At 42.1% G+C, this 24,423-nt stretch overlaps 1 protein-coding gene across 3 annotated transcripts in view; it reads left to right on the top strand.

Moving 5' to 3' along the window:
• Positions 1 to 24,423, top strand: part of ATP8A1 (ATPase phospholipid transporting 8A1) — a 153,148-nt gene that overhangs the window by 17,006 nt on the left and 111,719 nt on the right. For 2 of the 3 annotated variants that reach the window (XM_064149201.1, XM_064149200.1), the window contains exons 4-9: positions 3,949 to 4,047; positions 8,538 to 8,583; positions 13,067 to 13,107; positions 14,229 to 14,302; positions 19,347 to 19,416; positions 20,835 to 20,962. In XM_064149201.1, the coding sequence (XP_064005271.1) occupies positions 3,949 to 4,047; positions 8,538 to 8,583; positions 13,067 to 13,107; positions 14,229 to 14,302; positions 19,347 to 19,416; positions 20,835 to 20,962 (458 nt within the window). Of the gene's footprint in view, positions 1 to 3,948; positions 4,048 to 8,537; positions 8,584 to 13,066; positions 13,108 to 14,228; positions 14,303 to 16,989; positions 17,064 to 19,346; positions 19,417 to 20,834; positions 20,963 to 24,423 lie in introns of all 3 variants that reach the window. The other variant, XM_064149198.1, reaches the window with a different exon arrangement.

The following is a 24,423-nucleotide window of genomic DNA, read 5'->3' as shown; positions in this document are numbered from 1 at the left end:
AATTTCTACCACAGTGTTTTTCTTTCTGAGCCTTGCAGAATAACCATCAATAAATGTTTGACTTTGGGGGCGGGGGGGGTGCAGTTTTTACTTCTTGGAGATACCACAATACACTCACAGGTTTTTTCTGTAAAACAGGTTAAATATAGCTGAAGTGCAGGTAAAAATAATCCTGCCATACACAGGTAAATGTTCCTTGTGGTTAATATTTTTAATACTGTCTAAAAAAAAATGAACTTGGTGAACTTTAATCCTGTAGCCTGTTTTGAGGGGTAGGAATTACAGCTGAGGAAAAGAAATTATTTATGATCTCTTACTAGTTGAAGTTGATAAAGCAAACTGTGGATTTTAATACTATTCTGTGATGCAATATCTGATGATGAATGAAAAATGAGCTCCAACTAGTTGCAGTGATAATTACCATTGGATAGTTCTGTATTCTTAATCATGTTTGACAAACCCACACTTTCTGCACCATTTCTAGTGCCTGTTTTAGAATGTGTTGATTTATCAGGTTAGAAATTGGCAATTACAAAACATACTAAAATAATGGCACGTGAACTACCATGTGTACTTTTTCCTCCCTCACTTCAAATGTTTCAGCAAGTGAAAGTTGACTCCTGGGGATTTATTCAGATTTCTCTGCCTTCACACTAAGTGCTTGGAGCAGTTTCTTGGGCTGTATCTGTACAGGTAGCTTACACAGTTTTTCAGGGGTAAAAAAATCTGAAGCTCCAAGGGGTTCAATAAGTTGTCTGCCTGCAAACCTTTGGCTTCTAAACAAACAGCCTTTTGACCCCATCAGGCAGCATTTCTTGTGGTAGCGCCATGCCCATCAAGCTAGTGACACAGAATGTGAGGTTTCAGAACTTGTTTGTAGGTTGGTGTTACTGGATCAGAGGCTGGCAGGTAGAAGCCAGCCAGAGAGGTTTGAGGTAGAGGCAGTGGAATGTTAGGCAGGCAGTGGAATGTTAGGTCGACAGTGGAATGTTAGGTAATTAAATGCTAGGCAGGCAGTGGAATGTTAGGTAGTGAAATGTTAGGTAGACAGTGGAATGTTAGGTAATTAAATGCTAGGCAAGCAGTGGAATGTTAGGTAATGAAATGTTAGGCAGGCAGTGGAATGTTAGGTAATGAAATGTTAGGCAGGCAGTGGAATGTTAGATAATGAAATGTTAGGCAGGCAGTGGAATGTTAGGTAATGAAATGTTAGGCAGTGGAATGTTAGGCAGGCAGTGGAATGTTAGGTAATGAAATGTTAGGCAGGCAGTGGAATGTTAGGTAGTGAAATGTTAGGCAGTGGAATGTTAGGCAGGCAGTGGAATGTTAGGTAATGAAATGTTAGGCAGTGGAATGTTAGGCAGGCAGTGGAATGTTAGGTAGTGAAATGTTAGGTAGGCAGTGGAATGTTAGGTAGTGAAATGTTAGGCAGTGGAATGTTAGGTAGGCAGTGGAATGTTAGGTAGTGAAATGTTAGGCAGTGGAATGTTAGGTAGGCAGTGGAATGTTAGGTAGTGAAATGTTAGGCAGTGGAATGTTAGGTAGGCAGTGGAATGTTAGGTAGTGAAATGTTAGGCAGTGGAATGTTAGGTAGGCAGTGGAATGTTAGGTAGTGAAATGTTAGGCAGTGGAATGTTAGGTAGGCAGTGGAATGTTAGGTAGTAAAATGTTAGGCAGTGGAACGTTAGGTAAGCAGTGGAATGTTAGGTAGTGAAATGTTAGGCAGTGGAATGTTAGGCAGGCAGTGGAATGTTAGGTAATGAAATGTTAGGCAGGCAGTGGAATGTTAGGTAGTGAAATGTTAGGCAGTGGAATGTTAGGCAGGCAGTGGAATGTTAGGTAATGAAATGTTAGGCAGTGGAATGTTAGGCAGGCAGTGGAATGTTAGGTAGTGAAATGTTAGGTAGGCAGTGGAATGTTAGGTAGTGAAATGTTAGGCAGTGGAATGTTAGGTAGGCAGTGGAATGTTAGGTAGTGAAATGTTAGGCAGTGGAATGTTAGGTAGGCAGTGGAATGTTAGGTAGTGAAATGTTAGGCAGTGGAATGTTAGGTAGGCAGTGGAATGTTAGGTAGTGAAATGTTAGGCAGTGGAATGTTAGGTAGGCAGTGGAATGTTAGGTAGTGAAATGTTAGGCAGTGGAATGTTAGGTAGGCAGTGGAATGTTAGGTAGTGAAATGTTAGGCAGTGGAATGTTAGGTAGGCAGTGGAATGTTAGGTAGTAAAATGTTAGGCAGTGGAACGTTAGGTAAGCAGTGGAATGTTAGGTAGTGAAATGTTAGGCAGTGGAATGTTAGGCAGGCAGTGGAATGTTAGGTAATGAAATGTTAGGCAGTGGAATGTTAGGCAGGCAGTGGAATGTTAGGTAATGAAATGTTAGGCAGGCAGTGGAATGTTAGGTAGTGAAATGTTAGGCAGTGGAATGTTAGGCAGGCAGTGGAATGTTAGGTAATGAAATGTTAGGCAGTGGAATGTTAGGCAGGCAGTGGAATGTTACGTAGTGAAATGTTAGGTAGGCAGTGGAATGTTAGGTAGTGAAATGTTAGGCAGTGGAATGTTAGGTAGGCAGTGGAATGTTAGGTAGTGAAATGTTAGGCAGTGGAATGTTAGGTAGTGAAATGTTAGGCAGTGGAATGTTAGGTAGGCAGTGGAATGTTAGGTAGTGAAATGTTAGGCAGTGGAATGTTAGGTAGGCAGTGGAATGTTAGGTAGTGAAATGTTAGGCAGTGGAATGTTAGGTAGGCAGTGGAATGTTAGGTAGTGAAATGTTAGGCAGTGGAATGTTAGGTAGGCAGTGGAATGTTAGGTAGTAAAATGTTAGGCAGTGGAACGTTAGGTAAGCAGTGGAATGTTAGGTAGTGAAATGTTAGGACTTAGAAGTCCGCTGTCTCCTATCAGGCTATCAGTGTGAGATCACAGTGGCAGCATTAAGAAATACAGGATAAAGGAACCAGGGTACAGGCTGGTGCCTGTTGTGCTTTCATATTTTGCCTGGAAAACAATGTTTAATAGGAATGAGGGAGTCTGAGCACACATGTTAGAGGGGAATGAAGGGGTAGTAATATCTGGAAAAGTGATGGTTCCTTTTCACTTGTAGCCAACACAGTAATTGCTTGAAAAATGTGGTCTAGAGTAACTTGGAAAACAAATCTATGGTGGTCTTACTCCAAGAAACATAGCATATTACAGCTTGTTTTCTTCCAGATGCACAATGCAGTGGTAGCAAAAAAAAGATGTATATAATACAGAAATAACTTTGGCTGTTTTTCAAACCCTTTTATGATAACTTGAGGATGTCTCCTAACCACACTGAGGCACCACTTAATTAGTGTAGGCTTTTCTTGCTGAGATCTCATTTTAGTCATATGGGCTGTGGAGGCAGCAGTTCTCTCAATTACCAATGTTGCCATTAACAACTCTATACATAAAGGTAATTAGAGATAATCATCCATGGATATCACATAAGTAACTGCATCTTCTCAGCATTCACTTTGAATACACATTCACTTGCCATCTTGCTTGGCATAAAATAGGGCCTGGCAGAAAATAGCTCTTTGAAATTTGTCAATAACTAGTGTGGCACAAAAGATCTCTTAGAGATTGAAACTGTAAGGAAGTAAAACTACCTTGGGCTTGTGTCCATTTTAACAAAACTGTCAACTGTGTCTTACAAATATAGATTTTATTTTAAATTGAAATACAGAAAGGGAAGGTAAATATTCTCCAGACAGTAAAACCTCTGAAAGTAATTCCACTATTCTATTTGAAATGGGAATGTTGTTTTATTGTAGTGCCTTCTTTTGAACTGAAGACAGCAACCCTCTCTTGGCAGCATGTCTGAAAAGTGGCTCCAGTTGCCTTGTCTGTATCTGCACAGAAAGTACTGCTTCTTGCACTAAAAGATAAGTTTCAATAACTTTTTTTTTTCTCTTTTTGTTTTCTTTTAACAGCAAATACCAGATGTCTCACCAACAGGCCGTTACACAACATTGGTCCCTCTCTTGTTTATTTTAGCTGTAGCAGCAGTGAAGGAGATAATAGAGGATATTGTAAGTATTTTATGGCAAAACTTTGTGAACAGCCTTCAGATTTTTCATAGGTTGTGTAGTATGAATATTTTGTTGAGTAGTTCTGTGTTGAACCATTCTTGCCTTCTTTGAAAGGAGGTTGTAGCCAGGTGGGGGTTGGTCTCTTCTCCCAGGCACCCAGAGACAGAACAAGAGGACACAGTCTCAAACTGCGCCAGGGCAGGTTTAGGCTGGACATTAGGAAGAAATTCTTCACATCAAGAGTGATTTATTTAGTTAGAAGAGTTAGATGATGGATTGGACTTGATGATCTCAAAGATCTTTTCCAACCTGGCTAATTCTGTGATTCTGTGATTGGCATTGGAATGGGTGCCCGGGGAGGTGGTGGACTCATCATCCCTGGAGGTGTTCAGTCTCAAACTGCGCCTTGGCAGGTTTAGGCTGGACATTAAGAAGAAATTCTTCACAGCAAGAGTGATTTAGTTATTTAGAAGGGTTAGGTGATAGATTGGACTTGATGATCTCAAAGATCTTTTCCAACCTGGCTAATTCTGTGATTCTGTGATTGACATTGGAATGGGTGCCTGGGCAGGTGGTGGCCTCATCATCCCTGGAGGTGTTTAAAAGGAGGCTGGATGAGGTACTTAGTGCCATGGTTTAGTTAATCAGGAGGGTTAGGTGTTAAGTTGGACTGATGATCCTAGGGGCCTTTTCCAAACTAGTTAATTCTGTGATTCTGTGAAAGTTTCTACAGCTACTTCAGAAGAGGAAAGGATTTGAAAGCGTTTACTGCATATACCAGTGACAACATCATAAAACAGTGACTTGTGTTTATTGCATAGATTTTTTTCTAGTCAATCCCTTTCATTAATGAAGGAGAGGCATATTTTTAAAGTGTACACTGGAACCAAAGGCTCCCCAGTACCTAGTCAAGTCCTGAATATTGCCAGTTTTCTTAGCTAAGAGCTCTGCTAAAAAAAGATTGGAAGCTACTGAGTTCATCTGGTGTGAAATCTATTTTAAACCCAAATAACCTTGAAATATTTATTTGGCTAGAAATGTCTTTTTTTTTTTTCTTTCTGCAGGGGCAGAGTCTTTTACTTCCATTAATTATACTTGTGAACTGCATTTTAATTCAATCCGTGAAGAAGATACCAGATTAATATTTTACAGAAAAAAAAAAAGTGAGAACTTTTGGCTTTGAGCCAGTCCATGGAGAGGTTAGGATTAAAAAAACAAATCAGAATTCCCAAGATCCTTTTTACATCTTTATTTGAAGTGCCTTTAAGAAATACCATATAGGCCCTTAGGAGCACAGAGTTGAGTCAAAGGGTTGGAGCACCTCTCCTATAGAGACAGACCAAGAGAGTTGAGTTTTAGTCTGGAGAGGAGAAGGCTCTGAGGAGACCTTATTGTGGCTTTCCAATATCTGAAGGGGCCCTACAGAAAGCTGGTGAGGAACTTTTTAGGGTATTGAGTAGTGATAGAACTGGGGGGAATGGAGCAAAACTAGAAGTGAGTAGTTTCAGATTGGATGTTTGGAAACTCTTCACTGTGAGGATGGTGAGACATAGAACAGGTTGCCCAGGGAGGTGGGGGAAGCCCCATCCCTGGAAGTTTTGAAGACCAAGCCTGTCTCCCTAATTCAGTTGAGTTTTTTACTTGATGGCTTTTGTATCTTAAGAATGAGTCTTGATGATTTACCAAATCACTGCAGATGCTGAAAATTTCTTCATCCTCTTTTGTTCTGCTTTAGCTCTGATAGTATGTTAATGTGGAGGACAAGAAGTTAGGTACATTGTAATATAGAATCATAGAATCAACCAGGTTGGAAGAGACCTCCAAGATCATCCAGTCCAACCTATCACCCAGCCCTAGCCAGTCAACTAGACCATGGCACTAAGTGCCTCATCCATTCTTGAACACCTCCAGGGACGATGGCTCCACCACCTCCCTGGGCAGTCCATTCCAATGGCAAATCCATGGCACAGTCCACTAGAGAAGTAGTGTTTCCATTTCCCTCCATTTTTGGAAAAGGATGGCAGGTAGTATAGTCTTTTCCCTGCACACAAATAGTAGGCTTCTTAGAAACATCACATTTACTGTGTTTGAGAATTGCAACATTCAGAAACATGATGAAAAGTGGTGAGCAGCAAAGCTCTGAACTGAAGTGTCACTGGGCACATCATATCTTTCCTGGTGATAATCAACTCAGTGTTCTCCTATGTTTACTTCTGTGTATAGATGGTAGGCTGGTTAGGTTGTCCCCCTGGATTCTGTGAAGCTGCTGGGTCACAGAGTTGAGTGGTCTCAGAAGAAACAATGATGTGTTTCATGAAAAGTTTTTGTTCTATTCTGCATTTGTAGTATTTGCTTCCCAGTAATCAGCTTCTCAAAGTGTCTTTGTTGCTCTCTCTTTATATCAAATCATGTTCTTTCAGATATTTTTAACCATTCTTATGTTAATGCTTACAGACTTACACCATCTGTCAATGTCTAGGCAAATCAAAAACCATGGCTGCTGCTGCTGCTGTACAGAGTGTCCTTTTTAAAATGATCTCATCCACTCACTTTTCCTTCATGTTGCTTGTTTCTACAATTTGCTCTTTGCAGCTTGAAGTAGTAGACAGTTTGGTGTAGACATTAAGGCAGGGAAAAGGTTTAGGGGTTTTTTTTGCACACTTAGCTAAAACAATGAAGTTCTCATTGCCAAATACTCCAGAGGAACCTAAATGCAAATCAAATAACTGTTTTTTTCCTTCCTGTTAAGTTTACATTGCCTCAGCCTGTACTTAATTCCTGCTCTACTGAGTTGAAATTGAATGAGGTGAAGCAGCTGATTGGGAGCGTTTAGCTGCTAGTTTAAAAGCTGTATGTATGTGTATGTAAAGATATCTTTGTCTTTCTGTGTGTGTATACACAGCTATTGGTAACTTAAAGAGTTTCTCACTTGCTGAGCTGAGTTTTAAGGACTGTAGTCTAAACAAAACGATTTGGTTTGTTTTTGTAGTCAAACAGGTATGAAACTTAATGTTGCCTGTTGGTTGCATTGTGACTTTTAACAGCTGACTCTGGCAGCTGTACTTCTTTCCCTGGTTGCTGGCTGCTTGATGCACATTAAAATACTCAGTGTGTTTCCCCTAAACCCTTTCATTTTCATTATGTCTTAGACTCTTTACACATTGAGATATCCAAAATCTCCAGGAATGGTTATTTTCATCTGATATTAAAGCAAGATTAATTAGGCTTGTGGATGAGAACTTATATGTCAGTAGCAAAAAGAATAGGTTCCACTCAAGAACCAAATGCTCCCTTTCCCAGAGTGAAATCAATCCCAAGAAGCAGATGATGTTAGCAGAAGACATTGTGCATGAACAGCACCTGTTTTCCATGTATGGTGACAAAATTGGTGTCATGAAATGCTAGGATTTTCATCTATTTCCCATGTTTTTCACCCAGCATAGCTCAGGAAGCATCTGCCCTTAAACCTTTCCTTTGCAAGCTGGAGGATGCTTTTCCTGTGGGCAAATGGAACACCTGCTTTGGTCAAGTATTGATCAAAGGTTCTTCATCTATGAAATCACCAAGGAGAATCTGTTGTTAGTTTGTGAAAATCAAGTGAAAAATACTAACTTAGTCTTTGCAAAGTGCTAAGGTGGCCTTTTAAGAGCTGCTAACTCAGAGCCATGCCAGCATTTTATTAGACATAGATCTCTTAAGTAGCTTATCTTGATTTTCTTTCAATTTGCAAGATTCTTTCTATTTCAAAGGCATGAATTCTGTATCAGTGTTCAAAAAAAAATATCTAAATCAATTAATTCTCTGTAAATTGACTTTTTCCCCCCTCCCCAAATCATCTTCCTGCTCAGGAGAGTATTTAAGAGCACCTCTCTTAGATACTGTGTTTAAACTAGTAGCCTGCTAAGCTTTTTTTAGCTGACTTTGATTATACCTTGAAAACCCCTGGTGATTAGCAGCTACATCAAAAGGTTTTTCACAGCCATATTAAAACTGAGACATCAAGGCCTATTTTAAGGGATGTGGGATTTTTTTTTGTCACTCTGTGTTTTGTTTTTCACTGTTACTGGAGTCTGCAGGCACTGATGTGGAGGTGAAGCCGTGCAGTTACGCAGTGGTTTCTTGATTTCAGGTGTGTACAGAACACTTGTATGAAGAACAACTCCATGACTCTGCTACAGTCATTCCCAGTTGCAGGAAAGGGCAAAGTCATGGTGAACAGGCTGCTTCCTTCTATAAGGAATTTGTTTAGATAGCAACTGCCCACAGAGAGTGTATTTTAGTGCAACACAATTAGCATGGAGCTGGGTGTGACCTTCCTGATGATCACAGCTATGCAAGTCATCCATAGTCTTGTTTAAAATGCTTTTAAATAGGGTTTGTTGAACTGATGAGTGGGAGGGGGGAATATATGTGGGTTTCTTTTTAATCTGAAGTGTGAAAGCTTTATCATGTCAACAGAAGTCTTTAACCACTGTGCATTTTTACTTTAGAAAAGGCATAAAGCTGATAATGCCGTGAACAAGAAGCAAACTCAAGGTAGGAAAAAGAACATTTAAGCCTATTAATTGTGGGTTGAGGGTGGGGGGGTGGTTTGAATTTTTGGCAAGTGGTAGTAAGAGAATCTGAACTGCTGACAAGTGATTGAATCTGACAAGTAATGGAATCTGACCTGCTGACAAGTGGGAAATTGGTTTTGGAATTTAAACATTGGGAATAACAACTGGCAGTCACATGAGCCCCACCAAATGGAATGTGTCATAGATGAACTTGATGAGGTTTCTAAGAGCTGTTAAGATTCAGTCATTTAACACAGGTGATGCTGTAGCTGTTGAAAGACCATAATTGCCACTGTGATTAGTGAGCCTAGATTATAGAATAATATAGAATAGTAGTATAGAATCAAGCAGGTTGGAAGAGACCTCCAAGATCATCCAGGCCAACCTATCCCCTAGCCCTATCCAGTCAACTAGACCATGGCACCAAGTGCCTCATCCAGTCTTTTCTTGAACACCTCCAGGGATGGTGTCTACATTTCTAAGCACACGAATGGTAATTATTTTATTCAGCCAGCAAATCTTGAATAATTTGAGTTTTGAAAACTCCAGAATTGAAAGGAAGAGTCATAAATCAGAACAACTCTGATGCTGCTTCAAAACTGGGTGAAGATGAGGGAGTTCTTTTATGCAATCAGTATAATGGTTTTGATTAGAGATAATGAGGTGTTTGTAACCCAAACTAAAACTTTGGACCATGGGAGGTTTTTTTGGTCCTCTTGTTTGCTTGTTAAAGGATTTTAATAAAGAAAAGAGGAACCATTAGATCAGAAGGGTTGGTTTAGATCAGATAGTGAGGGAGGCGTTAACAAATGTCCTAAGCACACTTGAAGATCAAGGTTCAGCTTTGTTGATCTGTAACTTCTCATGTTATCTGTTGCAAGAGAGCCTTCTCTATCAAGAGTTGCTTTGTAAGCAGCAGTAGGAATGTGTGTCATGGGAATTTGAGTGCAGAAAATGCAAAGGAAGCCACAAAGGATAAATTTCTATGGAATCTTGCTTAACAAGTGCAAACTTGGATGTTTAGAGAGGAATGTAGTCCCCAACTAAAGATAATAAGAATTCTTTAACATTCTGACTATTGGAAAGTCTTTTAAATGCAACTATCACAGTATCACCAAGGTTGGAAGAGACCTCATAGATCATCAAGTCCAACCCTTTAGCACAGAGCTCAAGGCCAGACCATGGCACCAAGTGCCACGTCCAATCCTGCCTTGAACAGCTCCAGGGACGGCGACTCCACCACCTCCCCGGGCAGCCCATTCCAGTGTCCAATGACTCTCTCAGTGAAGAATTTTATCCTCACCTCAAGCGTAAATTTCCCCTGGCACAGCCTGAGGCTGTGTCCTCTTGTTCTGGTGCTGGCCACCTGAGAGAAGAGAGCAACCTCCTCCTGGCTACAACCTTCCCTCAGGTAGTTGTAGACAGCAATAAGGTCACCCCTGAGCCTCCTCTTTTCCAGGCTAAACAATCCCAGCTCCCTCAGCCTCTTCTCATAGGACTTGTGCTCAAGGCCTCTCACCAGCCTCGTTGCCCTACCTAAATTGTACATAAATCTTACAGTTTACTATGAAATGTATGGGGAATAAAAAGAAGAATAAATTAGGTTTCTACTGGCCCTGTAGCTAAATAGGAGATATGGAGAGTTTAGGACAGGGAGACAAATGTACTGACTGTGAAGCACAGAGATCAGACCTGGAGAAACAGATAGGATCTTATCTATACATAAAAAACAAAGGAGAGGTTCTGGTAGACATTCAGAATTCTTTCATCAGGCATTCATACAAGGGAGGTTATTCTTCCCCTGTACTGAGCACTGGTCAGGCCACATCTTGAGTGCTGTGTCCAGTTCTGGGCTCCTCAATTAAAGAGAGATGTTGAGGTGCTGGAATGTATCCAGAGAAGGGCGACAAAGCTGGTGAGGGGCCTGGAGCACAGCCCTGTGAGGAGAGGCTGAGGGAGCTGAAGGTGTTTAGCCTGGAGAAGAGAAGGCTCAGGAGTGACCTCATTCCTGTCTACAACTACCTGAAGGGAGGCTGTAGCCAGGTAGGGGTTGGTCTCCTCTGCCAGGCAACCAGCGACAGAAGAGGGGGACACAGTCTCAAGTTGTACCAGGGGAGGTCTACGCTGGGTGTTAGGAGGAAATTGTTGTCAGATAGACTGATTTGCATTTGAATGGGCTGCCCAGGGAGGTGGTGGAGTCACCATGCCTGGAGGTGTTGAAGCAAAGCCTGGATGAGGCACTTAGTGCCATGATCTAGTTGATTGGCTAGGGCTGGGTGCTAGGTTGGACTGGATGATCTTGGAGGTCTCTTCCAACCTGCTTGATTCTATGTTTCTATGATTCTGAGGTTTCAACCAACCGTTGTGCACAGTGAATCTTGAGAAGTGCCTTTTCAATTTTTTAGTTTTATTTTTTTGGTCCAGAGTGTCCCAAGTTTTAAATTAATAAATTAGTAATTCTACTCTTCCCTGCCTCTTTGCCTTGCTTAGCTCTCCTTAAGCTTTTTGGTGACTGTCTTTGAAATTCCTGAATGTTCTGTGCATGCAAAAGAGCATCTTGGGAGTTGAAAATGTAATGAGGATACATAAAATATTGCTGGCACTAAGAAACCAGTTTCTTAAGCTGATACAGGATTAACTTAAGTGCAACGTCGATCCTGGTGTAGTGTCAAAGCAGTGTTTCAATATACTGTTGAATATAGTCAATTGTCAAAGCAATAATTAAAAAGTTAATCAGTAGGGCACTCTTTTACTTCATTTTCATGCATTCAGCAGCTCTGTAATGGTGAAGTGTGGCGATGTGCATAGTACATATCCAGCTCCACTTTTGGTTGCCTTTTAAACATGGAGAATTGTTAATGAAATTACGTGGTCCCTGGAGGTGTTCAAGCCAAGCCTGGCTGAGGCACTTAGTGCCATAGTCTAGTTGATTGGACAGGGCTGGGTGCTAGGTTGGACTGGCTGATCTTGGAGGTCTCTTCCAACCTGGTTGATTCTATGATTCTATTCTATGATTCTATGGTTTAAACTGGCAGAGGGGAGATTTAAACTAGATGTTAGGAAGAAGTTCTTTACAGTGAGGGTGGTGAAACACTGCAACAGGTTGCCCACAGAATCACAGAAACATCCAGGTTGAAAAAGACCCTCAGGATCAACAAGTCCAGCTTATAACGTACAAGATTCACCTTAAACTATATCCCTAAGCACCACATCCAATGACCCTTAAGCACATCCAGTTGGTGACTCAACCACCTCTCTGGGCAGTTCATTCCAGTGCTTGACCAGTCTCTCCATGAAAAACTTTTTGCTGATGTCCGATCTAAACCTCCCCAGTCTCAGCTTCAGGCCAGGTGGTTTCCCAGGGAGATTGTGGAAGCACTTAGTGCCATGGTCTAGTTGATTGGATAGGGCTGGATGATAGATTGGACTGGGTGATCTTGGAGGTCTCTTCCAAACAGGCTGATTCTATGATTCCTTCCTCTAATAATTTCACCTTTCCTATGAGGAGAGACTGAAGGAGTTGAGGCTGTTCAGTCTATAGAGAGGAGACCTTATGGTGGCCTTACAGTATCTGAAAGGGACCTACAAGAAAGCTGGGGAGGGACCTTTTAGCATGTCAGGTAGTGATAGGACAGGGAAGAATGGAACAAAGCTAGAAATGGGTAGATTCAGACGGGATGTTAGGAAGAAGTTCTTCACCATCAGGGTGGTGAGAGCCTGGAATGGGTTGCCCAGGGAGATGATGGAAGCCTCATCCCTGGAGGTGTTTAAGGCCAGGCAGGATGAGGTTCTGGCCAGCCTGATCTAGTGTAAGGTGTCCCTGCCCATAGCAGGGGGTTGGAACTAGATGATCCTTGTGGTCCCTTCCAACCCTCCCTGGTTCTATGTTTCTGTGATTGCCTGGTATCAGTAGTACTGTTTGTGGGGCCGTGGTATCAAGCAGATGAGAACTGATGAGGACTAAAAGTGCACCTTGGACCAATCCATCTGACTTAAGTTTCACAGCTAGATAAGGTAAAAAAATTGACAGCAGACTCCTGCAGATCTGAAATGTAAACGAGGTGGAACTAGATGATCCTTGTGATCCCTTCCAACCCTGACTAATTCTATGACTCATAACCTTTTCACTTTGGATCTTCAAATTCCAATTACTAACTTCTTTCAGAAAACACCACATTATCATACAACCTGCATCACTTTTAATTGATTCTCAAACCTTGCAAAATATTCTGATTGACTCTGTAATAAGATTCAATGCACAAAAACTTTGCAGAGAATATGTGTTGTGTGATTTCAGTGCTTGGCCTGAACTGATAGAAATGAGGCAGGCTGTGAAATACTGTGTGAGTGAGCTAGGTCTGTATGGCTTTTCATAAGGATTCAAATGTATCCTTGTACTCTGCAGTTAAATTGCACAACTGGAAAATTCTTTTCCTTCTTTCTTCTTTTGCCTTTCTTTCCAGTACTGAGGAATGGTGCCTGGGAGATCATCCACTGGGAAAAGGTGTGTGATTGTGTTGGTGACTTCTAGAGCATCATGCAGGTTTCATATTTGCTTTATTTCTCCAAGTAATCATCACTGATAAGAATTTTATGATGGGAAATGTATCATCCTCTGTATTTCTATTATTTTCTTTGACAGGATCTAGCTCTTAAAATGTACTTTTAAGTCAAGTCAGTTTTGATGGCATGGGTCAGGCAAAACAAAGGGACACAGTTGATCTGGGGGAGGCCTAGGCTGGATGTTAGGAGGGAGTTCTTCACAGAGAGAGTGATTGGCATTGGAATGGGCTGCCCAGGGAGGTGGTGGAGTCACCATCCCTGGAGGTGTTGTAGCAAAGCCTGGATGAGGCACTTAGAGCCATAGTCTAGTCGATTGGCTAGGGCTGGGTGCTAGGTTGGCCTGGATGATCGTGGATTTCTCTTCCAAACTCTTTGATTCTATGGAGAGCTTTAAATTCAGTGAAAACTGACATATATAATGTGATTCACTCAGAAGTATCTGCATATGACAACATGATACAGTTCCTTAGTATTATTTGGTGTGCCAAGGCAGAAACTACTTTCTGGAAACAAGTTCCTTTCTGTATTTGCTGAACTTCTTTGGCTTAAACCATAGAAAGTTGGCAAACCATTATGCAATAATAAGGAAGGAGCTGTTAAAGGTAATTTTCAAGGACTAAAATTTGTGTTGTCCAGTCCCTTAGATTTATTGGTTTCCATACCTGAAAGCTGGAGCAAAATTTGACCCACAGCAATTTGGTGTCAAGGTTTAGATGAAATTGTTTTATACCTGTTGGAGAAGCAAGGATATGGTAGTATAGTGCAACAGAATTGTGATCTTAAGGGAGATTTACTTCTTCTTCAGCTCATCTTCAGTCATCCAATAAAATACAATCACTAGAAAATGTAAAGAACTGCAAAAAGAAAGTCAGGATTAAGCCTGCTAAAGAATGGATGTCCAAAGAATTCTGGTGACCTTTGAGTACCTGTAGCTTTCCTCATAAGTGTGTGAGTTTCTAACAGTCTTTCTAGCAGATTCAGCAGGTAAATATTGATGTGCTTAAAGCAAAGGGCTAACATATTTTGTTTGAGACCATTAACCAATTCCTAGTTTTCTTTCAGGTAGATGTTGGAGATATAGTTGTAATAAAAGGCAAAGAGTATATACCTGCTGACACTGTACTGCTCTCATCAAGGTAGAGATGCCCACTGATGCTTATAGTGTAGAGGCTGGTTTCTCTACCCTGCATTGGTTTCTTTATTTCTTTATTTGTGATTGCTCCAAGGAAATAAGGAATAAACAAAAATGCTGCTGCTCTGAAGTGTGGTCATTTGGGCATTTGTCATTTCAGGCAGTGTTTCTTTAAACTATGCCAATTACAGCTTTAAAATTGCACTGGCATTCAGTTGGCCCTTAAGGAAAGCTTCATATATTTTCTTGTGGTTGGATATAATACAAAGTCTGATTCTCTGTCTAAAAATTGCACCTATTTAACCATGTTGCCTGTTTTTTGATTTGTGGCTAACAAATTGAATTCTGGAAGTAAGCTAAAATTGGTGTATTATAGGGAGCTAATTATAATGGCTACAGTCACTGGTTTGATATCTGTATAAGGAAAGAAAAGTGCACATGAGATATGAACCATCTAATTAGCTCTGTCTCAGAGCTCAATGTTCATTTTATTCCCTAATATATACATATATATATAATGAGTAATACTTAATTTCTAGCATGTCATGCTGTGAATCCTTTTACATGAACAATCAGAGGTTGTTTATCATCATTTCCTTGGACAGTTTTCTTTAAGAAATCCACATACAATGTGGAAGATGCACATTTTTCAACATCTATTTGATCAGGTCAATAGACAACATATTCTAAGACAAGTTTTTTAAATGAAGATTATTTAAATGTGATCCACTGTATTTTGTTATCTTACTGTATGTTTACAATGCAGTTTCCATACTTTTTTTAATGGCACAAGCAGAAGCATTATTGTGACATGTGTGATTTAAAGCCAGGCTGGATGAGGCTCTGGCCAGCCTGATCTAGGGTAAGGTGTCCATGCCCATGGCAGGTCATTGGAACTAGGTGATCCTTGTGGTCCCTTCCAACCCTGGCTGATTCTATGATTAAGTATAAACCATCAAGGATCCCACTGAAGTTAATGAATCCTCTGCTACATGCAATGAATAAGGTTAGGATGTATTTCTGTAACAGGCTGTGGTATAGACTAGTACCTTGTGTATATCTCAGAATTCAATGTAGCTGTTTCCAAAACTTAAATTATTAACAAATCTAAAGTTGTTTCCAGATAATACTGTAAATTTTCTCCACAATCTGCCTTCAGTGCTAACGTTTTTTATGGTTTTGTGTTGTTCCCTCTATAAACATTTTACTTCTGCACTTCCAGAAGCATTTATATATTGCATTGATACTTCTGCTGCAAGATCTTCATAAGCAATACACTATGTAACAAGAACACTTGTTCTATTGGCTTGATAATAGCTTCTGTTGTGCTAACCATAATGTTTTGCAAGTAGATTGCATCCTTTCAGAGCAGATTCTTCATCCTCTTCCCAAGGAAGCTCCTGACTTTGAGTTTGCCTAGGTACCTTTCTTTTTCTGTCCTTTGGGATTTGGAGGACACTTGCATCACGTTGTGGTCCAGTTGTAATTTACACACAGAAAGTACCAGCCGCCTGCAAGTCCTTGAAGCACTCCTCTCTCATATGTTGATAAATCAAAACAAGAGTTGCTACTGGATTTGTCAAGACTGTTTGCTGTTTGTTTAACCTCACTTTACAGCCACAGTCCTAACTGTGACCATTATACCCAAACTGAATTTTCCTGTCAGGTTTTCTTCTAGCATCCAGTTTGCAGAAATGACTCTTTGAATCATGATTGCTTTTTTGGTCTCAGTTCAGGCATTTCTTCCAGCTAAAACTTCTTTCTTAGTTGCATTGCTAGGGTTCTGTCTCAGCCCTTCTTCCAGGAGAGAACCCTGTGCTACTACATTGCCTCTGATTCTGCCAGCACATGGGCATGTGCTCTTCTCCACCTCTCATCTCCACGTGGCCACATATTCTCCAAGAATCAATTTTGCTTTCCAGGTCTTTGTTGATGCCCACTTATATTTTAGGTTTCACCAGCAGTATGAGGCTGTGGACCTGATTTGAATTCAGCCTAATGTTTGGTTCTTTTTCCAGCAATAACAATTTCTGGAGGATAAGAGGGTCTTAATTATTTTCAGAGGCCATAATCTCTTACAGTGAAAGTATGCAAACCTCTGACATTAAATGCCTTTTGGTTCTTGTTCGCTGAGTGTAAATTCAAGTTGATGAAGGTGAAATTAAAACCCAAAATGTTTTTCAGCAGGTCTGCACAGAAAGGTTCTTGGCAAAACACGAAATGTTTTTCAGCAGGTCTGCCTAGAAAGGTTCTTGTCAACTGGTTGTTCAGGAGAGTTGATGGAAAATCTTTTATTGTGGCTTTTATTTTTGTCAGGAGTGTTTGGAGTGGCTGGAAGCCAAGAAGTAAGCATAACAGCTTTCTGTTTTTACTATACAACATCAATGTGTTCTGCTGCCTAAGAATGGTGCCTTACAGTTAAATAAACCACTGGAGTAAAAATTAATGTATAGCTCAGTTCTTCCTGACCTGATTAAAATAGATTTTGAAAAAAATTGTCATCAGACATTTTAATTAACTTGTACTGTTTGTATAATAATTTCAAACTCTGTCTTTTTGTCTTTGTCCATTTGTTTGCTTTGGTTTGTTGTTTTGGTTTTGGTTGGTTGGTTTTGGTTTGGTTTGGTTTGGTTTTTTTTTTCCCTGCCACTTATTTTTCTGTTCTAATCATTTCCAAACTGGGATATGTAGGTGGCAGTAGGGGAAGTAGTGAAAGTGACCAATGGGGAACATCTCCCAGCTGATCTCATCAGTCTGTCCTCAAGGTTAGAATAAACTAGTTGCACAGGCTACGTGTACGTGGGTCCTCATATACCAAATGCAATGAACACTGCCATGCTGATAGTCTTTGCTTTGCTGCTCTCCATTCTTGGCCAAACATGTATGAAATCAGAAAGGATTTGGTTGATAAATGTATAGCTCACTGAAGTGTAAATGCATGGCAACACTCCCAAGAAATGAGAATTTGATACAGTCCTCTTTGCTTTTATGTTACCCCCACAGAATATTTGTACCAGACGAGTTGTCCTTGAATCAACACGCAGTAAACCGCCAGGATAAATCCGTGTTTCAATTCCTTAGAGCAAATGAGACATGTTTATACCAACCCACTGTTTATTCAGCAAAGAGTATAGTCTCATGTTGATAGGATTGGTAGAGGACCCTCTGCACAAACTGGATGTTGCACAATCTCTGCTGCATGCAATGGCAAAAGGCAGCACCGTTCCTGTGTGTTGTGACCAAATGCATGTTTCCTAGACACGTCAGCTTCGTGCTATTGTCTGCACTGGTACTGCACTTTTGTTTTTCCCTAACCAATCAATGGGCCTGCCTTGATCTAACCATCACTTAGCTTATTTTGGAGGTCACTGCTATCTGCTGCAGTAATCACAATTAAGCATGTTGTCTCACTTGAAATGTCTTTGCTGCCTTAGTGTGTTGTGTTAAAAGCGCTTCACAAAAGCCACTGGTTCGTTTTTTACTGTTCACTAATTAAAATGGCTAGAACTGTTAATTAGTGGTTTATGCAGGTGATTCCGTCCAGACTGTCTGAAAATAACTTCTTTACATTTGTAGAAAAGTTTGCCAAGAAAAAAAAATGCTAGCCTGAAAGCAGAGCCACCAAAATGATTAAGGAAGTTGAATATCTTCCTTATGAAGAGAGGCTGAGGGAGATGGAGCTTTTGAGCTTGGAGAGGAGACAACTAAGGGGTGAAATGATCCTTGTGGATGATCCTTGTGGTCCCTTCCAACCCTGACTCATTCTGTGGTTCTAAACTCAGTACTTTGGTAGTGCTTACTCCTGTAGGCAGCAGACCTTTAGCCATGAAAGTTTTCTTGTAAAGGGTTCTCTTATAAAACTAAGTCTCTACTGTGGGCAAGATAAAAGTTTTCAAAAGGGACCTGTCCTCTTTGTGCCATTTGAAAAGTTTTCTCAGCAGTTAGACTTTTTATGTTTGAACTGTTTGAATAGTTCATCTACCAAACATGCTGATAAAAGGGTTACTGCCTTCCCAATTTTCAACAGAACCTTCTGGTGTGTAACACAACAGTATTTTGTGGAGCACTTTCAGGTTTTAAAGCATATTATGACCATTACAGAAGGGGGTTAAGGAGGAAACCTTCCATGGCAGGGAACATGGAACTGGATGATCTTTGAGGTCCCTTTCAACCCTGACAATTCATAGAATCATAGAACCAGTCAGGGTTGGAAGGGACCACAAGAGACCAACCTCCCTGCCATGCCCAGGGACACCCTACCCTAGATCAGGTTATTCACTGTAAAGAGAAACTCTGCTTTCTAAACAAGGATACTCATCAGAAAATCTGTCCCTGCCTTTGCAAAATGGTGTGGATGGGAGCTGGAAAGCCATAGAATCAGTCAGGGTTGGAAGGGACTACATAGATCATCTAGTTCCATTCCTCCTGCCATGGGCAGGGACACCATGCCCTCTAGATTGGGCTGGTCAGAGCCTCATCCAGCCTGGCCTTTAACACCTCCAGCCATGGGGCCTCAACCACCTCCCTGGGCAACCCATTCCAGGCTCTCACCACTCTCATGCTCAACAACTTCCTCCTCACATCCAGCCTGAACCTCCCCACCTCCAGCCTTGCTCCATTCCCCCCAGTCCTGTCACTCCCTGATAGGCTAAAAAGTCCCTCCCCAGCTTTTTTGTAGGCCCCCTTCAGATACTGAAGGGTCTCAAGAAAGTCACCTAAGAGCATCCTCTTCTCCAGACCAAATCTCTGCCTGTATCTTCATTTCATGTAAAAGCAGAACACTTAGTATGTAGAGCAATTTTTTTAAAGCAATGTTTCATCTCAGCTAGGAAGCTTTTGGCAAACTTCTCTGAAAATGTAAAGGATTGTTGCTTTTACAGACCTGGCTGGAAATTATTCTAGTCCTGAAGTATCCATAAGAAGAAAAAAAAACCAAAAAAGGCATAAATAGCTATTGAAAGATGACAGAAAGTCCATGGGTTTTAACAATTCCAAATGTAAAATGAAGGCATTTTGTTGTGTGTGTGTTTTCTTTCTCCCCTTGATAGTGAGCCACAAGCTATGTGCTACATCGAGACTTCTAACTTAGATGGTGAGACAAACTTAAAAATCCGCCAGGTAGGAATTTCTCTTTTGAAAGTATTGTTAGTATGTATTTAATCTAGTGTTGCTTCTAAACCTGTATTTTGTGACAGTGATGGATGTTGTAGAGGGAACTGGAGAGGTGGGACCAAGCCAACCTCATGACATTCAACAAGGCCAAGTGTAAAGTCCTGCACCTGGGTCAGCACAACCCCAAGCACAACTCCAGGCTGGGTGATGAATGGCTGAGAGCAGCCCTGAGGAATAGGACCCGAGGGTCTGGGGTGATGAAACACTCAACAGGAGCCTGTAGTGTGAGTGCAGCCCAGACAGCAACCCTGTGCTGGGCTGCAGCAAGAGCAGTGTGGGCAGCAGGGCAAGGGAGGGTATTCTGCCCCACGGCTCCGCTCTCCTCAGACCCCACCTGCAGTCCTGTGTGCAGTTCTGGAGCCCCCAACACAAGAAGGACATGGGAGTGTTGGAGCCAGTCCAGAGGAGGCCACCAAGATGCTGAGAGGGCTGCAGCAGCTCTACTATGAGGACAGGCTGAGAGAATTGGGGCTGTGCAGCCTGGAGAAGAGAAGGCTTTGAGGAGACCTTGGAGTGTCCTTCCAGTATCTGAAGGGGGCTACAGGAGGGCTGGGGAGGGGCTATTGACAAGGTCTTGTAATGACAGGATGAGGAGGAATGGGTATAAACTGGCAGAGGGGAGATTTAAACTGGATGTTAGGAAGAAGTTCTTTAGAGTGAGGGTAGTGAGACACTGGCACAGGTTGCCCATAGAGGTTGTGGCTGCTCCCTCCCTGGAGGTGTTCACGGCCAGGTTGGATGAAGCCTTGAGCAACCTGTTGTAGTGAGAGGTATCCCTGCCTATGGTGGGGGTTTGGAACTGGATAATCTTTGAGGTCCTTTCCAACCTAAACCATTCTGTGATTTTAATGGTTTGCTAAGAAGGTGCAGGTTGGTAACATCACCAAAATGTTGTCCAACTAATGAAGCAGCAAGAAGAAATTGTTACTCCTAAGCCATACCTTGCAGTTTGGTTTTAAGCTTTTCGATGGGAAAATAGGTGGAAATAATTGTTGTTGGGTATTACTTCTGTTTTTAGAGGATAGATGGATGAGAAGCTGTGCAGGGGGAAGCTAATAGTACCAGTGCAGTCCTTGAGGGACAGGTAGGGATAGTAGTTTTTGACTGGGCAGACAGCCTCTATGCAGGGATGTACTTGCTGAGTTATATGATGGGTTATGACCTTGTCTTCATCATGATGTTTTAAGATGCAAAGGTGACTTTATCACCATCTGCAGTGCCCAGCAGTGTGACTGCCAAAGTGTGGCAGTCCCATTTTGGTCCCACATGGGCACAGGTTTCCTGGGTTTGCACTATCTGATTTATAACTTACATCTTGAAAAGTGAATTTTTTAGTGTCATGACTAAACTCATTTTGTTCACAGGGTTTGCCACTAACATCAGACATAAAGGACATAGAAAGCTTGATGAGACTTTCAGGCAGAATTGAATGTGAGAGCCCAAACCGACATCTCTATGACTTTGTTGGAAATATCAGACTGGATGGGCATGGGTATGTAAATATGGTGAAGATCACCTCAATATATTCAATCTTAAGAGTAAACACCTATATGTTGTTGAAGTACTCAAAAGATGAATGGCAAAGTCTGTCTTCTGTAAAGTGTAGTGAGGTAAAAACCTTTTCTGATACACACTTTAATAGCCTTTGTTCTTTGATGGGTGAAATCATACTTCTGAGGTCTACAGCTTAAGTTTTATTACTAGTTGACCTTCATAAACAAGTAAGTATTAGTTGGTATGAGGGAGAACTAATCAAATTCTGGTAGATCTGGATTATGTCTCTAGTAGCTCACTGAAACATCTCATTCCTTGTCTGTTAAGTTTATATTATGGAAGCCAAATAGTAGTTTCTTGTCTGGTTTTTTTTTTTTGTACTGTTGTTTTCCCCTTTTTTTGTCTTAAGCCTGGAATGGAACTGAGTCCATCACTGTGTTCTTCTACTGAGGTAGCTGAAAGACTTTTAATTCCTTAGCACATGTTTCTGTTAAAATAGGCAGCCTTGGTGCAACTGCCAGATCGATGCTTGTGAAACAGCTTCAGGAAATCTTACCATACTTAAGTGCTGACCTTCTTGTGACCTTCTTGTGGACTTCCAGGATCTGAAGTGGGCTACAAAAAAGCAGGGGAGGGACTTTTCAGGCTCTCAGGGAGTGCCATGACTAAGGGGAATGGAGCAAAGCTGGAGATGGGTAGGTTCAGGCTGGATGTGAGGAGGAAGTTGTTGAGCATGAGAGTGGTGAGAGGCTAGAATGGGTTGCCCAGAGAGGTGGTCGAGTCCCCATCCCTGGAGGTGTTTAAGGCCAGGCTGGCTGAGGCTGTGGGCAGCCTGGTCTAGGGTAGGGTGACCCTGGGCATGGCAGGGGGGATGGAACAGGCTGGTAGTGGAGGCACCATCCCTTGAGGTGTTCAAGAAAAGCCTGGATGAGGCACTTAGTGCCATGGTCTAGTTGACTGGCTAGGGCTGGGTGCTAGGTTGGACTGGCTGATCTTGGAGGTCTCTTCCAACCTGGTGGATTCTATGATTCTATGATGAAATACTGATATTTGGAGTTTTCTCTGGGTTTGATCAAAATATGATATATTAGGTGGATAAAAGTCATTACTAGAGCTGGGATCTTTGAGTCCTTCATTCCCAAAGGTTTACAGGATTCCTTTTTTAATTAGGTAGGGCATTTATTTACCCATGTAGACTACTACATGGATTTAGGAAGGGCAGATGAGCAGAGTCCAATGGGATAGTGTTCAATAGCTCCAAGTGCTGGTGCTGCACTTTGGCCACAAAAACCCCATGCAGAAATACAGGCTGGGGTCGGAGTGGCTGGAGAGCAGCCAAACAGAAAGGGATCTGGGGGTGCTGATTGATACCCACCTGAACATGAGCCAGCAGTGTGCCCAGGTGGCCAAGAGAGCCAGTGGCATCCTGGCCTGCATCAGCAATGGTGTGGCCAGCAGGAGCAGGGAGGTCATTCTGCCCCTGTACTCTGCACTGGTTAGACCACACCTTGAGTCCTGTGTTCAGTTCTGGGCCCCCCAGTTTAGGAGGGACATTGAGATGCTTGAGCGTGTGCAGAGAAGGGCGACGAGGCTGGGGAGAGGCCTTGAGCACAGCCCTACAAGGAGAGGCTGAGGGAGCTGGGATTGGTTAGCCTGGAGAAGAGGAGGCTCAGGGGAGACCTTATTGCTGTCTACAGCTACCTGAGGGGTGGTTGTGGCCAGCAGGAGGTTGCTCTCTTCTCTCAGGTGGCCAGCACCAGAACAAGAGGACACAGCCTCAGGCTGCACCAGGGGAGATTTAGGCTGGAGGTGAGGAGAAAGTTCTTCCCTGAGAGAGTCATTGGACACTGGAATGGGCTGCCCGGGGAGGTGGTGGAGTCGCCGTCCCTGGAGCTGTTCAAGGCAGGATTGGACGTGGCACTTGGTGCCATGGTCTGGCCTTGAGCTCTGTGGTAAAGGATTGGACTTGATGATCTATGAGGTCTCTTCCAACCTTGGTGATACTGTGAGACTGTGATACTACTCAAGCTTGTGCTTTTAGACTGACACATACACTACTAACTAATTATTAAATACCTTATTTTTGTTTCTTTTTTTTCCCTTCCTGTTTTATTTTTTTTCTCTCCCCTCTTTTTTTTTTACCTTCTATATTCTGCTCTTTATTTACTGATTTCTTACAGATGCATTCCAGGAGTTTTCAGTCGCAAGAGTGTGGATCTATTATAATTCCACTGTACTTGTCCTTAAGACGAGTAAAAAAACCATTTACCTGTAATTCTTCTCTGAAGGTATTAGTTATAATAGATCCACACATTCATTCTCCTTCCCTGGCTGGAGAGAAAAACATATTTTTCTTTGTAAAAAAGCCCTGGTTTAAAACCAAAGCAAAGCACTGAATGTGCTGATGGCTGTTAACGCCTCAAGCATACGTAGGAGCATGCCATCTGCTGGTCAAGCAGTTTCTCCTTTGAGAAATTCAGTTGTGGAATGTTTTGAGTAGAGTTTCAGTGCACTAGGATAGTTCTGAAAGCGTGGCTCTAATATAATCCTTACCTTCAGTGCAAAAGAATTGCAGGTAAGTAACTCTTCTTTGGATCCTGACCTTATTTTCATCAGGGATGGGTTCTTTTCTGGCTCATGTTAGTGGTAGCACAGATTCATCTATTTATTTATACATCCAGATCTTTCAAGACTTTCCTAGCAGATACAGATGCAGCAGTTGCAAAGCCAGTAGAGGATACTGAATATCTACCTCCATCTTCTTTCCTTTTAAATAACACATTGGAGGGCCATAAATGTTCTACCTGCCTGACCTTTTCCATCTTTCCTTCTTCCCATTGTAGCAGTGCAAGTCAAGAAAACAAAATGTGCAGTTCTTTGTTGTGCTCATGAGTATACAGAAGCATGTTAGAGGCAGCAATGATAATTAGCTAGAGAAAGGATAAAAGTTCTTTAACCTGGGTAAATTTGAGCTTGTCTCAGTGAAAAAGGGTGAACAACTTAAAATCTTGGGCAAGTAGTAGTTCACAGTCTCACAGTATCATCAGGGTTGGAAGAGACCTCACAGACCATCAAGTCCAACCCTTTACCACAGAGCTCAAGGCTAGACCATGGCACCAAGTGCCACGTCCAATCCTGCCTTGAACAGCTCCAGGGACGGCCACTCCACCACCTCCCCGGGCAGCCCATTCCAGTGTCCAATGACTCTCTTCAGTGAAGAACTTTCTCCTCACCTCCAGCCTAAATCTCCCCTGGCGCAGCCTGAGGCTGTGTCCTCTCGTTCTGGTGCTGGCCACCTGAGAGAAGAGAGCAACCTCCCCCTGGCCACAACCACCCCTCAGGTAGTTGTAGACAGCAATAAGGTCACCCCTGAGCCTCCTCTTCTCCAGGCTAACCAATCCCAGCTCCCTCAGCCTCTCCTCGTAGGGCTGTGCTCAAGGCCTCTCCCCAGCCTCGTCG

The sequence above is a fragment of the Pogoniulus pusillus genome, chromosome 9, assembly GCF_015220805.1.
Source record: "Pogoniulus pusillus isolate bPogPus1 chromosome 9, bPogPus1.pri, whole genome shotgun sequence".
Lineage (NCBI taxonomy): Eukaryota > Metazoa > Chordata > Aves > Piciformes > Lybiidae > Pogoniulus > Pogoniulus pusillus.
The sequence above is the reverse complement of the archived record's forward strand: the minus strand, read 5'-3'. Positions and strand labels throughout refer to the sequence as shown.